The 16,652-nt window shown below is 30.7% G+C and overlaps 2 protein-coding genes and 1 long non-coding RNA gene across 3 annotated transcripts; 2 read left to right on the top strand and 1 right to left on the bottom strand.

The window, feature by feature from the left end:
- Positions 1–442: 442 nt before the first annotated feature.
- Positions 443–2,221, bottom strand: LOC105436030 (probable polyol transporter 6). Its single transcript, XM_011660189.2, has 2 exons — positions 2,065–2,221; positions 443–1,980 (listed from the first exon to the last, which is right to left on the bottom strand). Exons 1-2 carry the CDS (start codon positions 2,183–2,185, stop codon positions 602–604), a joined length of 1,500 nt encoding a protein of 499 aa, XP_011658491.1. The 5' UTR covers positions 2,186–2,221; the 3' UTR covers positions 443–601.
- LOC116404771 lies at positions 1,752–2,687 on the top strand. The gene is made up of 2 exons (XR_004217847.1): positions 1,752–1,888; positions 2,038–2,687. It is a non-coding gene; the product is annotated as an uncharacterized LOC116404771 (long non-coding RNA).
- A 9,889-nt stretch (positions 2,688–12,576) lies between these two features.
- On the top strand, positions 12,577–15,469 carry LOC101217597 (zinc finger protein GAI-ASSOCIATED FACTOR 1). Its single transcript, XM_004143455.3, has 4 exons — positions 12,577–13,119; positions 13,213–13,609; positions 13,702–13,934; positions 14,462–15,469. The coding sequence occupies exons 1-4, from the start codon at positions 12,996–12,998 to the stop codon at positions 15,229–15,231; spliced, it is 1,524 nt and encodes a 507-aa protein (XP_004143503.1). The 5' UTR covers positions 12,577–12,995; the 3' UTR covers positions 15,232–15,469.
- The last annotated feature ends 1,183 nt before the right edge of the window (positions 15,470–16,652 follow it).

Here is a 16,652-nt window from a genome sequence, read left to right as displayed (position 1 = left end):
ATAACATTCCAACTACTAGCTTCAATGACTAACTCGGTCAAATAATATACTAGAAGTGAGGAAAAAGTATACATTAAGTTAGCATATTGACCCATACATTTCACAAAACGTCAAAAGTATAAAGTATGGTATCAAAGACCAATAGATTTTAAACCCTCATCCCTAATTTTTGAACCACTTTCTTCCCCACCATTTCTCTCAAGAGTTATGGAGAAGGTTCATTTTAATCCAATACGTGCATGAAAAAATTATTAGAAAAATCACAAATTCATAAAAAATTTAAAAACATGAGTTTGGTTTTGAAATATTTAAAAACACATGCCTAAAATAATTTCATCATGTATTGTTGATTAGGATTTAAATTGATTTTTAATAACTAGAAGCATTTTAGAGGTAATTTTAAGAAAGAAAATAAAAGATTTGAAAAAAACACAAACACGTGTGGTAAAAGCCATATTTGATTGAAATATTGCCGAGTAAAGATTAAACGATCATAGTTTGAGAAATCTGTCTTAATTTACAATTCTCAAATTACATAGTTAAGGACCGACATTCTTTCAGTTGGCCTACATGTCGTTTACTTCTTTGTGTGGCTTCAAAACTACACGTCGTCTCTTGCTCTATCGTCTTCCCTAGATAAAGGAGGGCCGAATAACTTTTCAATCTCTTCCAACGACTTCCCTTTCGTCTCCGGCAAGAAGAAATAGAAGTAAATTAGAGCGATTACAGAGATTCCCGCGAACATGAAGAAAGTCCCACCGATTGTAATAGCTTCGTAGATCGAAATGAAACTCGTCGAAATAGCTGCATTCATCAATCTGTTCACCGCAACCCCGATACTCAGTCCTTGTGCCCTCAATTTCAACGGAAAGATTTCAGTACTGTATACCCATGTAACCGGCGCCATTCCAATCGAGTATAAGGCCACGTACATATAAACGGAGATTATGCTGAGAATTAACGCCCAAGGCAATCCCCCATTTGAATCTTCCACCATCGTTAAACCAAATCCTAACATTGAGTGTGCAACCGCCATCCCCGCTATGCTTGTGAATAGTATCCGCCTTCTTCCGACTTTGTCAAGTAAGAACGTGGCGACGAGGATGAACGACGTTTTGATCACTCCAACACCGACAGTCGCCAGCAACAGCTTGTCCTTGCTTGTGATCCCGGCTTTCTTGAAAATTCTAGGGCTATATAATACAACCGCTTCAATACCTGTAGCGTGTTGGAAGAAATGCAGCCCAATCGCCGCCGCCAGAATCCAACGCACGGTGACCGTTGGAGACAATAGCTCTTTCCATACCCCCTCGCCGTGAGTTTTTCGGTGCATTTTCACGACGTCCTGCTCACAATCTTCGGGGACTCCAGCCGCGAGTTTAATGTCTCTGAATCGAACCACTGCTTCTTCCTCTGTATTCGACACTTTCGACAGAACTTCTCTGGCGTCTTTCAGTCGTCCCTGCAACACCAACCACCGGGGAGATTCCGGCATTCTCAAAACTCCGAGAGCTAAGAAGAGGGAGGGAATTGCCGCAACTCCGAGCATCAGTCTCCAGCCAATTTTCGCACCCATTTTTCCGAAGCAGTAATTTGAGACATAGCCCGTCAAAATGCCGAAGCTAATGCAGAACTCTGGTAAAGAAGTGAGAAATCCTCTCGATGATGGAGCTGAAATTTCTGCAGCGTATACAGGGGCAATCATTAACGCAAAACCAACTCCAACGCCGGTTATACACCTCCCGACCATCAAGATTGCGTAGTTTGGGCCGTACCCCATCAGAGAAGCGCCAATCATGAAGATCACCGATGCTAAAACAATCGTGTACCGGCGACCAATTATGTCGGAGGTTCTTCCTGCCGTCAACGATCCCACCAGTGCGCACAGGTTCAAAATTCCGGCTAGAACTTCCACTTGAACATCATTGATTTTCATCTCTTCTTTAATGAATATCATTGCTCCACTCATAACACCCGTATCTGCATAATTGAATGTTCAGGTACAATTCATTAAACATTTATGTTCTTCTTCTTCAGAGTGATAGAAAAGAAAGAAGAACTTACCATAACCAAAGATGATAGATATAATGGAGCCAACAATAGCACATGCCAAAGCATATTTATTGACTTTGTTATGAGTTCCAGTAGTGGCTCCTCCATCCAAACCCACCATTGTCATCTCCATTTTGATGGTATCTTCTTCTCCGATCAATGTTTATGTTCTTAACAATTATATACACTACAGAAAGAAGAATTGGAGCCCATATGATCCAAAAAGATAAGAAATGAAACTAAGGTGGAGGTCACAAAGACATCGGATTTTGTGACTGAATTGATTGCTTTTTATTCAAGAATCGATGTGTTATTTCTGTTGAATAGATAAGAATGATTAAGAACAACTTGAAGATCAATGGAAAAAAAAAGAATGGTGATGAATAATCTGAATCGAACTGTCTTGGTTTGGTTCTAAATGTTATTACTCTTCACCTATGAAACCCAATTTTGTTGTGGTTTGTCATCAAATCAAACTGCTTTTAGTTTCACAAAATTGAAGACAAAAATGGTCATGTTTGTTTGAGTTCCAGTCCTGACTTCCAGCATGTTGATTGGATACTCCCTAAAATCGGGATGGTGGTTTTGTTTTTCTTTGTTTTGGATCTATGTATCAATCAATTAACGTTTCCTTATTTGTTTAACTTTTTTTTTTTTTTGTTATCTATTTATTTGCTTGTACAGTATATATTGGATAAACATAAAAAAATGTGATTAAATGTGCATGAGTCATACTAACATTTTGATTTGGTCGACTTTATGATCTTTTATTTTATTATTATTATTTTTTTGGAAACCAAATTATTTTGATTTAAACTAAAGTATTTTATTATTTTGATAATCTCATCACAATGTTCTCTTTAGGTTACTATTAACAAAGGTTTTTAAAAAATATATGAATGCCACAACAAAATTTGTAGAAAAAAAATGAAAGTTGGAGAGAGCAAAGGAGGGGATACCTCATGGAAAAGAGAAGGTGACAACACAATTAAACTTTTCTTAATGAATAAGGAGAATAAAAATTAAACTCTTATGAATAAATAAAAGGAGAATGTTAGAATAAAAAAAAAAACTGTGAACTTGTATTTAGAAAGAATAAAAAAGAAACAAAATGAAGGTAACCCGATAAGAGGTGATATGAAAAACGTGAAATTGGATTTAGCCATTTATAGAAGTAAAATTAGAATTTGATTTTAATTTCAAATTTCAATCCATTGTATATGATATAGATTTTCAAATGTGTTTGAGAAAGATTTTTTATATATATATATGAATTTCCTCTGACATTAAATGCGAATCTGATATATTTTTTTTCTTCTTTTATTTAATATGCACAGTTGAGATTTTAAAGATAAAATGTGATGTTCTCATTTGAAGGTAAAGTATATATTTTAAATTTTCTTTCCTCCATTTAACATAATGCATACAAAAACCCAATGGGGTTGTTCTTGGTTTATTTCATTTTCCTCTTGGCTTAAAGTGTCCTCTTTTCACGACTTTAGTTATTTGTTGAATAATATTGATAATGAATATTTTGGCTTGAAAGTGTCCTCATTAGAAGTGCACGTTTTTTAATAGACATTTTTAAAAATAGCATAAAAAAACAAAAATTAGGTTTGAAATTTATATTTTATTCCTAAGCTAAACTAATGAAGAATTAACAAAACATATATGTAAATTAAAAACATGGTGACACGTAATAGAAATGGGCCTTTAAGGTCGTTTATTGGGCCAGAGAAGGAAATGGGCCTTAATAAGGCCCAAAGAGTGGAATGGAAAAGCCTGCTCCATTGTCGGCCACCAAACAAAAACCGGAAAGAAGCAACAAAATGTACGGTGGCGTCCAGCTCTCCACCTACCATTGACGGTGGTGCCTCCCATTAATGCTCTCCTTCACACACACACACACACATGATTAATATTCTTATATTTTATGTTACCGTTTGAAAAATGAAAATATCCTTTTTCTCATTTCTTAACTTTCAAGCTTTCGAAATTTATAAAATAACAAATAAATATGTCTAAGAAAGTCGTTGAAATTTTAAATCCTCGTAGATGTGGCCAACTTCTAAACTTATGTCTAATTAAGGGTCCTCCTGTGGTTCTCTTATTTGAATATATCATGTATTATTTTATATATACTATTTATAAACCAATTTTTCATTCAAACACTTTCATACAGTTCCCTGAACCTTCAATTCTTTAATAAAAGTTTATACATCACAAACATATTCAATTTTTCTCAACATTACATATACCAGATAACAACTAATTAAAATATACTATAATTATGTGGATGTATGAAAAACAATGTCAAACGAAATAAACAATGGATGGAGAGATAAATTTGAAAGTGAGAAGACATCAGTAGGGAAAAATTTGCTAACAAAATCGCCAAAAGAAAAATAATTAAGACACAATTTTTATTATAATATTACCATAATAAAATTAATTGTTTACCATATTTTCATAAGATATCTGATAAATGCAAATCTTAATCATGATCCACTTTTATTTTTCATTTTTTAAAATATATTATTAATAATAAAGATGGGTAAATTGGTCATTTAGACCATATATTTATGTAAAATATTAGTCAATTTAGGACATTTCTAAAATTTTTGAGAAATTTATATCAATTTTGTAATACAATATATCATTTTAGACCATCTTAGTTAAAGATCCTTGTTATTTTTAGATCTTACTTCTTTATTGTTGGAATAAAGAATGAGATGGTAATTTGACCATTGTTATCGAAAGTCTATTATCCTTCGATTCTTTATATCTTGAGTGGTTTACGCTTCTTTTAGCTTGAAATGTTATTTTATAGTTTTATATTAAGTAAATAATAGTTTTTTCCATATGAACGTTGGTGACATTGTATTGCAACAATCTCTCGTTTTATATTAGATAATTTAATTATTTTAAACTTCTCTATATATAAAAATAATTAAAATATTTCATTTCATGTTTTTTTTTTTTTTAATTTAGAACAACAGGTCCTAAATTTTTTAAGAACAATAAAATATCGATATTGAAAATACATCTTTGTAGATTAAAAACAAATCTTAAAAAAAAAGTCAAAATTAAAAATTCATCGACAACATTGTTCTCCGGTCTTAAAATTTGATATCGGTTTTTTTTTTTAATTATTGAAAATAAAAAAGAACCTAATATTTTTTAGAACAATTGTTTTGTAGAGAACATATTACAATAACAGCTAATTTAGGAATCACTTGTAAGACCGTACCATTTTTAATTTTAGATTAAATGGAAAATATATTATACACCAAAATTTCCCCAAAAGTTAATTTGCATTCTTATTTTTTCCTTTAGCATATAAAAGACATATTCTTTTAGCATAAAGAGTCTCAGCCTTTCTTTTAAACCACATATTTATATTACTTCAAAAAATAATACATCACAAAGTTAGCCCTAAATTTGTAAGTCTTGTGCTTAATTATTGTCCCATCTTTTGATTTTACAAATTTAGTTTCAATAATCTATTTTTTTCTAGATAATAAATTATAAAATATAGTAAAATTTTAGATTTATTATTGATAAATATCATCATTATCGTTCATAAAATTTGAAATTTTGCTATACTCTTGATTTTAAATTGGTGAGTGAAATATTAATTGATTTTTAAAAATTTCAAATGTGTTAAAACCTCTAAATAGACAAATGATTGAATAACCCATTAAATACAAATCTAAAAAATAAATACACACATGATATATTGTACTATAGAGAATAGTGTTAACATTTATAACTTATTTAATAAGTTAAGATGAACAAGTAAATAAAGGAAGTAAAGGGACATGAAAGCAAAAGCAGTGGCATGAATAATTTTGATTTATGATAAATCCAGGTCAGATTAGCAAAAAAGAAAAAGAAAATGTCCAATCAGCTTTGAGATTGGAACCTAAAAGAAAATGAGATTTTACCTAATAAGGCAAAGTTTATCTTCATAAATCTCATCCACCAACCAATCTTCTCATTATTATTTTTTAAACACAAAAGAAGAAATTTACTTTACTTTCATATTCCATAAATGATTATTGAATTCACTACATCAATTTATATAATTAAATGGATTCTTCATTATTATAATTAACTTGATCATCATTATTTTCTATTATGTTATGTTATTGTCATGATATCTATAAAGTGGTATATGAAAGAAAAAAGTATATCATTATGTTTGACTTTATCAATAAAAATATCCTTGCCTAGCTAAGATGTTCATACAAGAGATGACAAAAAAGACAATAATAAAAAAAACTGTGTTATACTTGTTTATTATCGTATTCTCTTCTTTTAGCCAGGTTAAATAAAGAATAAAATTTTGTTTTAAATTAACGTAAATAAAAAATCATTCTATATTTTCTTTTTATATAAAAAAATGCAACGTAGATTCTTAAAGAAAAAACTACTTTACACTAAGAAGAAAAACATGATGATTGACGGTGTACTTACGTGGATGAGAAAAGCTTTTTTCATAACTCACTTGAGCATGCAAAAAATATAATATCATTTTATTGTTTTTTTTTTTAAATGGTATTAAAAACGTGATTAAGAGAATCCATGTATTCGTTGAGATATGAAATATTCTTAAAAGGAAAGAACATGATTTAGTAATTAGATACATAATACAAATGTTATGAAACAAGTTTGTTCATAAATGTGGGGGAGGGAGGATTGTTAATGCAATGAATGGGAATCTTTTGATGAGTAATACTTTGTGAAGAAGAAAAAGAAAGGGAAACACTTTTGATGATGGAGGACTTTTTGATATAAAGTTAAAGCAAACAAAAGCATATAGGGAAAAATAAAATAAAAACTTACACCCATCAATTCTCACTCAATTATTCATTCATTGCACCCTCTTTCTCATCCACATGTTATTAGGCCAAACCCCTATAGTTTTCTTTTACAAGTTTATAATTAATTAGTTTGCTTTCATATATCATGATTATATTAGATTGCGTTTCCTTTTCGAATGGTACATTTAATGTCAAAAGAAAATTACCTTGATTGAAAATATTGATTATCGACCTTGGAACGATGATGATTTGATTGATACATTCTCAAAATGAGATAAAGTAATGTTTATTCTTTACTTTATAAGAGAACAAGTTTTGAATAGTACGAAAATTGATTAATATATAGTCTGTAATTTCATACTATAGAAAATCAATTAAGGTAAATGTAATGGATTATGGGAAGCGATATAACATTATTATTATTATTTCAAGATAAATTTTAAACGAGAACACAAAAACTATACTAGATTTGATGGGTGAAAAGTTTAAATATATATTTATTTTGATAAAACATCAATATCTGTATGCTAATTAGATTAAGGTTATTAATGAAGTAAAGATTGATGTAATTGATTTACAAAACCACACTTTCATAGAAGCATTAATGAAGGAGATGAAGGCTAAGATTTGATTCCACTTATCATAAGTGGAAACACAAAGTTAGTGTTTTGTTGCAAAGTCAACCCTAGCAATTATGATATTTCGCACAAACATGCCCCCCTTTTTTCTTCTATTTATTTTTCTATCCCTCCATTTTCCAACTTTTCTTAATTTCACTTCCACGTTTATTTGTTTTTTTTCATACGTAATTTTAAACTTCTTTGTTAGGGAGAAGATTAAATCATTTGAATTTTAATCTATCCTTCCAAACTTTAAAATAATAAAATAACCTTACTTGCTATTTCAAATTACTAATTATACTTCAACGATATATTTACTTAAGGTCTAAACGGTCTAACTCTTCGTCTACTACTCCATGTTCTTTGTATAATGTAAACTACGACAATATCAAAATTACTTGCTAATTTAGTGGCAAATCTATCTTTCAACTCCACCGTTAATGTTTCAATTTTTACTTTTTTTATATAAAATCTATTGTCAACAAATTTATTAGATTTGATGTTGTTATGTGTGATGGAGCTAGGGTTTGTTTCTCCGTTCGTACTCCTCATTTCATTTTCGTCTTTGTGAAATTATTTATTTAATTGTATGAAGTTTTAGTTGAAGTAAGAGTTTTTTTTTTTTCTCGTATGAATGATTTAAATTGATTTATTTGTGAATATCTAGGTTTGAAATTAATAGAGTTGTTAATTTTAGAATTTAGAACAAGTTGTCAGGGTTTAAATTAATGGTTTATTTTGTTTCTTATTAATTAGAGTGTCTTACCCTACTTTAACAAACAAAAAATTTATTTAAATTTTTAAAACAAAATTTGAATTCCAACTCTCCCTCCATATATCTTTTATTTAATTTAGAAAAAATTGCAAAAACTACCGTTAAAAAATTCAAATATTTGATACGTACACAATCAATATAAAATGTTTTTCATTTAAATTCAATTAATTTTTTAATGACTCTAATCCTAATATTACATACATTATTTAGGTTAAGCAAGAAATCTAATATTTGATGGTTGCATTATGGTTAGTCGGTTCTTTAATCTGTAATTTCCGTGAAACATTTTTTCAAAACTTACAAATTTTAGTCATTAAGCTTTTTAAACGTAAATAATTTACAATCGAATTAGACACAGTATTAAAAACTTCAAATTTTAATAAATAGTTTTTAGTGATGGAAGTAACTTATACAACATAAAATTTATAATAAAAGGAAGTTACTAAACAAGTACTTGTTTTTCAACATTTTTTTAATAAAAAGATGGTAAGGATATTTTTCTATATAAACAAATAAATATATAATGAGTTTGGTTGGTGTATACTTTAAACTTTTTTATTTCGTTTTTGTATTAATGTGAATGAATATACTTAGATGAGATCTGAAGTATAATTCAAAATTCACAAATGGGATTTGGTGGCCAATAATATGAGAACACATCATCAGGTTTATAAAGTCAATAAATCTATTATAATTTTATTTTGGCTTTTCACTTTTTGTTTTGGGGGAAAAAACTGTTTTCAACTTTGTGAGAGACTTTTATATAATGGGATATGATGATGCTTAGCAACTGCTTTCTTTTCCATTTTATATATATCTTCAATTATATATAAATATTATATATATATATATATATTGCAATTCACTTCAACTTTTAAACCGATCTGTGTTTGTTGGATAAAAAAACACATTTTTTTTCAAATCCAAATAAAGTACTAATTTAATTTAAGATAATTTTTTTTAGTTCAAAGAGGGATGGAGAAGGAAGTGGAGACCTTTTATCCATTTTAGTATTTTCAAAATTAATTGTAGGTCAATGTTTTTTTCTCTTCTTTAAGTTGGAGGAACAAAAAGTAAGATTAGATATTCTTAGTATATACTTGAATAAATATATATAGTGAATTGGAGAAGGACGAAAATAAATAGCACTTTTACCCGCGAAAAGAAAATCACTATTGAAATTTAATAGCTTTCGTTGTAGGTTTACGTAATTAATAAAACAAATTTAATATTGTTATGAGTGATTTTGGACTAGAGAGCATAATCGACTTTGTGATATACACGATTATTTTAAAATCTAGAAAATGACAAAAACTTAGCCATAAAACCACAATTAATTAGGACTCAATCAAGAGTGAGGAGTTTGGATCAAGACCCAAACTGGCCACCTCGACCTTGACCAAGGATGAGGCGGATGTCAAACATCCAAATTTGATAAATGGATAGCATGAATTTATTTAAAATGACATGGACACTTTGTGTTAGAATTAAACGATAAACAATAAATCATTACTTTAAAGAAAGTTCTTCTACTTAGAGCATAATGTGCCACTTTTTTTACTTAGGCATAGTGTATGTGTAGCAAACATAAACTCTTAATTTCATCTAACAAATCACGTTTTTTTCTTACAAAACTCACATTTACTGTTGTTATCATATGTAGATCAAGTGCATTGTCTCTTATTTAAAGTTTGACATCAACAAATCATGTACAAAAAACTATACAACGTGAGTTTTGAAAACTTGAGTTAGTTCATATAATCTTTTAATTAAGCGAACTCATTCTTTGGGATTATCATCAAACTATATATAACCAAATATATATATAAGAGTGGGTGTTTTATCTTTTCATAAATAGATGGAGAAACTTTGATCAAACTAAAACTCAATTTTTATAACCATATATTTTAATTAATACATAAAGGTTAAACTTCACTTTAATCTATGTTTAAGTGACACATTATTTTAAACGATACAAAAGTTTAGAAGAAGATGTAAGTGTGTACGTATTATATAATACGGAGATGCACTAAAATGAACTTTTCCTTATCATTAGAAAAAGATTGAAATCGAAATTAAAAAGAAGAAAGTATATGTGTGTGTGTGTGTGAATGTATAGACATGTGGGTGTTTTTGGATGGAATACTGGAATTAGTGTTGAGGAAAGGTAAGAAGGTTCATTCAACGATGGTTGAAGGATATTATTGGTGGAATAAAATATGAATGGACATCAATGGTCACTCTTTCTTTGAATTGCCTTCATTACTTTCATCTCCACCAATATAATATATGCTTCTTTCTTTCCTCAAAATCTATTATTTGCCTCCTCATCCTTTACAATTAATCTCACTCTCATCCACTATCTAATTAACAATAATGCCTCACCTTAATTAACATCTTTTTTTCTTTTTCTTTTTCTTTCTACAAATACTATACAGTTACTTTATCATAAATCAATCAATTTACACTAAATGATAATTTACCATAACTTTCATCTAAATCAACTTAAAATCTTAAAAGGTTCAACTTTAGTTATGTTCAAATGCAATTCAAATTGTAGTAGGTACTAAAGATATATTTAGAAAGATTTATAAACTAAATATGTTTCCAATTAACTTAGTAGAAGAATACTCAAATCCCGCTTTAAATTTTAAAAATAACAAAATAATACCTTACAATATAAATTTATTTCGAAACACTTATTTTATTATTACTATTCTCGTAAAAACCTAATATTTGATTCACTAATATTCATAGGTATAACTTATGATTTTGCTTTTGAATAGATAATTGTCATCACTTATATATATATATATCTAGATCTTGATTTATTGGAAGATTTGAAACTCCTACCACGAAGATGGTGGATCACGTCAATTATAATTGAGCTATGTTTTGCTTTAACAAATTTGTTGCTAATTTAATACATCATCCATTTTTGTTAATATGTTTATCAGAATACTTGTGTATAAATTAAAACTTTATAGTAATTTTCTAACTAACCTAACTTAATCCACGTATCATATATTAGTGCATTACATATTACATATTTAAATGAAGATTAAATTACAAGTGGTACTTTGAACAAATAAATTAAAAGTTAATCTCTAGAGTTTTAATTTAAACTTTAATAAGCCAGATCTAAAAAGGTTAGAATGTTTAAATACAGTCATTTTATTAAACAAACAAATTTTTATTTAATTGATAGGTTAATTTTAAAAAAATGTCCAGTAATATTTATTGGATGTATAGTTAAATTTAATGTATAATATATATATATATATATATATACAGCTTTTAACATTTTAAATAGTTAATAGATTTATTAGATGCAAATTGTATATTTTGAAAATTTATCAGACCCAAAAAAAAAAAAACCCATAGACCTATTTGATTATTTTTCATTATTATTAATTTATAAAATTATAAATTCTACCTACAACAAAAATGCTTTATTATTAACTTTGCATAGTTGCACCTCAAAATTATGATTGAAATCAAAAAAGGAAATTAGGAGAAATAAATAGTTACATCCTAAAAGTACACGAACACAAGTTGATATCTTAAATGTATCCAAACTAAAATCATATAAAAACTAACCAACCAAAATAGATGTTGTTTAAAATCATGCAAACTAAAATGAGATAAATTGGTAGCTATGCTAACCATTTTTTCTTTTCAATAATACCAACCAAAATTATACTATAACCTATATATATATATATATAGGACCAAATTATATATATAGGACCAAATTAATTGGTTGAATTTGAAATTGAGGTATTAGACAAATAATTAATTAAACTTAAAACACTTTTTTTTTTTTTGGAAAATTATCATAAAATTTTAAAATATAAAGATTATAGATTTGTATGATCAAAATTGATTAATAAGTGTTTGAGGTAAGAAGTTGAATAGTTGTGAATTTATGGAAGTATAGAACTTAGGAGCGAAAGAAGAAGGGAAGTTTATAAGTCTATATATATTCTGAAGGCTATATATATTTTTTTTTGAAAGAAAGTTAAAATGTGAATTATGCATATTAATTAAGAGTAAGAATATTGAATTTGTTTAGAAAAAGAAAGGAAGAGTGAGAGAATAAAGGTGATTAAAAACAAAAATAGAGGAAGGGCGAGTGTTAGGTCGTAGTGGGAGTATATGAAAATGGGCAAAGTTACGAAACGACAAGTGGGCTCGCTCCCAAATTGGAAACTTCATCAACAAGTCCCAATCCTATCTAATTAATTTTATTATAAAAACTCTTTTTTTTTTTAATATATTTTTTTTTTTCCTGAAATCAAAAGGCAAACCCAAACCCAAAGTCATCGCGTAGTCGGCTACTTCCTCTCCTCTGCTGATTCAGACTTACAATCTCTCCTTTTTCCTTTTCCTTCTCCTTTTCCTCTCTTAACCAAAATTTCTTCTTTCTCCTCCACCGCCGCCGCTTTCCATCACCGTACTCTCTGCTGCTGCTGCTGCTGGCGGTGGTGTTTTTTTTAATCATTGCCTTTTTTGTTTTGTTTGTTGGGTAAATTAAACTTACTTGACTGCTAGAGATTAGGAGCGAACCAAACCCAAAAGAAAACCCTAGAACAACGAAATTTGCTGTCCCCTTCAATCGCAAAAAGAAGATTTTTTTTTTCCTTTTGATAAATGCTCTGAATCTTCCTCTTTAAGTCTCTTGATTTTTAATTTTAATTTTAATTTTTGCTATACGTACTCATGCCAGCCGATTTAGAGAATTCCCCGTCGGTTTCCGGGGAACCTACTGTCTCTTCCCTTGGAAACACCGATCCGCCGCCCAAATCCACCGTTAAGAAAAAAAGAAATCTACCCGGAATGCCAGGTACTATCTTATTACTTTGTGTTTTTTTTTTGTTTTTTTGTTTTTGAACTTGGGGTGTTTTGACTGTTCAATTGGAACTTTGATTTTGGCCAGATCCGGATGCGGAAGTGATTGCTCTCTCCCCGAAGACCCTTTTGGCCACCAATCGATTTGTTTGTGAGATTTGCAACAAAGGGTTTCAGAGGGATCAGAATCTGCAGCTTCATCGGCGTGGTCATAATCTTCCATGGAAGCTCCGGCAAAGGTCTAGTAATGAGGTGAAGAAGAAGGTCTATGTTTGCCCTGAGACTTCTTGTGTTCATCACGATCCTTCTAGAGCTCTGGGGGATTTGACTGGGATTAAGAAGCACTTTTGCAGAAAGCATGGTGAGAAGAAGTGGAAATGCGATAAGTGTTCGAAGAAATACGCCGTTCAGTCTGATTGGAAAGCCCATTCCAAAATTTGTGGTACTAGAGAATACAAATGCGATTGTGGTACTCTTTTTTCCAGGTTCGTAATTCCTCTCCTTTTCTTTACTTTTACTCTGTTTTTTATGTTCTGTTTTTTAATTTGGGTTTTTTTTGTTCTTCCACTTTTTGTAGAAGGGATAGCTTCATTACCCATAGAGCTTTCTGTGATGCATTGGCAGAGGAAAGTGCAAAAGCTCAGCCTCAGTCGTTGGTGGACAAACCGGTTTCTAATTCTTCTCAGAAAGCGGTGGAGCCGGTGGAGCCAAATCCAAAGCTATCTCCGCCGCCGTCACCTCCGGCGGCTGCATCTCCTCCTCAATCAGCTTGTGTTCTATCTCCTCCCGTTTTGCCGATTCAAAGTCAAGGTAAGGTCAACAACTGCTCTGCTTCCGCAGTTAGCTTTGTCGTGTATTGTACTTTGTCCCAATGAAATGAACAGAACAAAATTTGTATGTTCTTTGTTTGTTTCTCAGTATGTGGAAACCTTGGATTGTAGTGTTGTGTTTTGTCTGTTGTTGTTTCTTTGTTTCCATCTGGGTAAATTTTCTGAGCAGTTGGATTTAATGATATAGGACTGGAGAATGATTTGAGTTGGGAGCAATTAAAAATGAACTTTTCTGGATTACTTACTGTCAACTATGAGATTCATAACTTTTGTTAAAGAGATCCCTCAGTGTTGAAAAAGCTAAAAGATGGGCGTGAGGTGAAAAGAAGGCTTTTTTAGTTTTTAAAAAATGATTGATGATTCTGCTTTTTCTGCTTCCTTTTTTCTTCTTCTTTGCCTTTCTCTTAAAGAATTCCCCCAAATGTTTAGCACTGATTTTATGTAGCTCAGTGACTTCTTTTCTTTTCCCATCCTTTCCCTTCTGTTAATTTTTGTTTTTCCTTGTAGATCAATCGGAGAATCCATCCCAATATAATGAAGAAGCACCTGTTACCACGGGCATGAGTGGTAGCTGCAGCAGCAGCAAGAGTCCGAGCAGCAACAGCAGTTCGAGTAGTCGATTTGCTAGCTTGTTTGCTTCCACAACTACATCCATAAGCCTGCAACCTCCTCAACCCCCCGCATTTACTGACATGATACATGTTATGGCTTGTTCGGATCCCTCATCTGACTATGCTCCAACGACGTCTACCGAGCCTATTTCTCTCTGTCTTTCAACTACCCACGGGGCATCAATTTTTGGGGCTGCTAGCCAAGACCTCCGACAGTACACACCAGCTCCGCAACCTGCAATGTCCGCCACTGCATTACTACAAAAGGCTGCTCAAATGGGAGCGGCAGCTTCAAATGCCTCATTCCTTCGCGGTTTAGGCTTAGTACCATCCTCCTCTTCGGCTACGCCACAAGAGAGCTCGCCATGGAATCAAAGGCAAGTTGAACCAGATGGAATCTCAATCGCTGCAGGGCTTGGGCTTGGACTCCCTTGCGATGGGAACTCTGGACTGAAAGAACTAATGAGAGGCAACCATTCACTATTTGCTCCGAAACACACTACTCTTGATTTCCTCGGATTGGGTATGGCAGCTGGTGGTAGCCCCAACAACAGAGGATTGGCTGCACTAATCACATCGATCGGCGGAGGCATGGATGTTGGCACAACGACTGGATCCTACGGAGGTGGTGACATATCGAGCAAAGATATGAATAGAAACAATTAAAAAAAGCAAGGTGTAATAATTTAAAACTAGTTAGTTTTTTTTGGGGGTTTAATTTTTGTTGTTGCCTTCCGTTTCCGTTATTAAAGATGGGAGAAGAGGGTAAGATGTAAAGTTGTAATTTGAGAAAAGAATGTTTCCATTAATTAAAGGAACATAAGAAGTTATCAGATTACACATTGGGTATTTGTTGATGAGATTAACCCACTAAACATGATGATAAAATATGAATGGAAATTAATGTTGGTTGTGTAAGTTATTAGACTTTAGGACATGTCTCTTTCACCAGTTGTATGAAGAGAAGAGCCACTTTTTAGTCTGCTGGCCTTCGGGCCCTTTCTCCATTGTTTCTCACGTTCTTCTCTGCCACCTAAACACTTTCTAATCCTTATCCAAGCATCCTTTATTGCTTCTTGTCGCATTACTTTTTATTACGAGTTACGTGATTATAATAGTTTGTGTTTTAGTAAAGACGAGATTACAAGTGATGTGTGTTTCAATAAAGATATCAAAGTGAGAAAACTTCGTTTGGCAGCAAAGTGACTCACTAACATTCGTATTACCAAGAAATATTTGATTAGTTACCATCAACACTATTTACTAATAAATATTTGATTAGTTAGTATCAAATTTTACTATTTTACATTCATATTTTTTCAAACCAAAATGGTCTACACCTTTCATATAAACAATTATGGTCAGGTTAGTTTACTATCCTTACTACTATAATAAAATTTGCAAAAATAAAGTCACTTTAATTATAGTTCATTTTTGCAATGACAAATTAAGTAAATGACAAATTAAGTAACAGTAAATTGTCTATTCTATTTAATAACCATTTAATTTGTTTGTTATTCAATTTTTATTTTTGGTTTTGAGAATGGAGGTCATAAATACTTCGTGGGTGAAGAAAATGTTCTTTGATTTTGTATAACAAAAGTTGTTTTGAATACAGTCGAGTGATTGTTAACTCTATTTTTGTTAGGCAGTCTTCTTTCATTATAAATTTATTTTCTGTTATTCTTTTTACTACTTTTTATGGAATCCAAACTTGAAAACTGATATTTAAGGAAGATGAAAAGCAGGGTAAAAATATGAAGAAAAGTGCACCTAAGTTTCAAAGTTATCAAACACAACCTACAAACCCGATAATTTTGGTTTTAAAAACAATGGTTTTTTTTTCTTTTACAATTGCTTAAACATGTTCTCGTTCGTTTCTTTTTATGGAATAAAAACTCGAGAAACTAGAAAACAAGTTTCCATCTTTTGGTAACATGAAAATCAAATTCTTATATATATCTTTAAGACTTTTGAGTTTCCAAAAACATGTTTTTTTTTTTTTTTTATTGACTCGGGAAAACATAAAGAAATCTCTAATTGAGAAAGTTCAAACCAAAATAGAAATAAGAGATGAGATTCAATGA

Source organism: Cucumis sativus, chromosome 6 (assembly GCF_000004075.3).
Source record: "Cucumis sativus cultivar 9930 chromosome 6, Cucumber_9930_V3, whole genome shotgun sequence".
NCBI lineage: Eukaryota > Viridiplantae > Streptophyta > Magnoliopsida > Cucurbitales > Cucurbitaceae > Cucumis > Cucumis sativus.
This window is presented reverse-complemented; position numbering and strand designations above follow the sequence as displayed.

Bases quoted from the DNA above. Each gene is read 5' to 3' on its own strand.
- LOC105436030 (XM_011660189.2), bottom strand. From the start codon at position 2,185: ATGGAGATGACAATGGTGGGTTTGGATGGAGGAGCCACTACTGGAACT. The intron at 1,981-2,064 runs GTAAGTTCTTCT...TCAATTATGCAG, and splicing joins ATCTATCATCTTTGGTTATG to ATACGGGTGTTATGAGTGGA.
- LOC101217597 (XM_004143455.3), top strand. From the start codon at position 12,996: ATGCCAGCCGATTTAGAGAATTCCCCGTCGGTTTCCGGGGAACCTACT. The intron at 13,120-13,212 runs GTACTATCTTAT...GATTTTGGCCAG, and splicing joins AAATCTACCCGGAATGCCAG to ATCCGGATGCGGAAGTGATT. The intron at 13,610-13,701 runs GTTCGTAATTCC...CACTTTTTGTAG, and splicing joins TGTGGTACTCTTTTTTCCAG to AAGGGATAGCTTCATTACCC.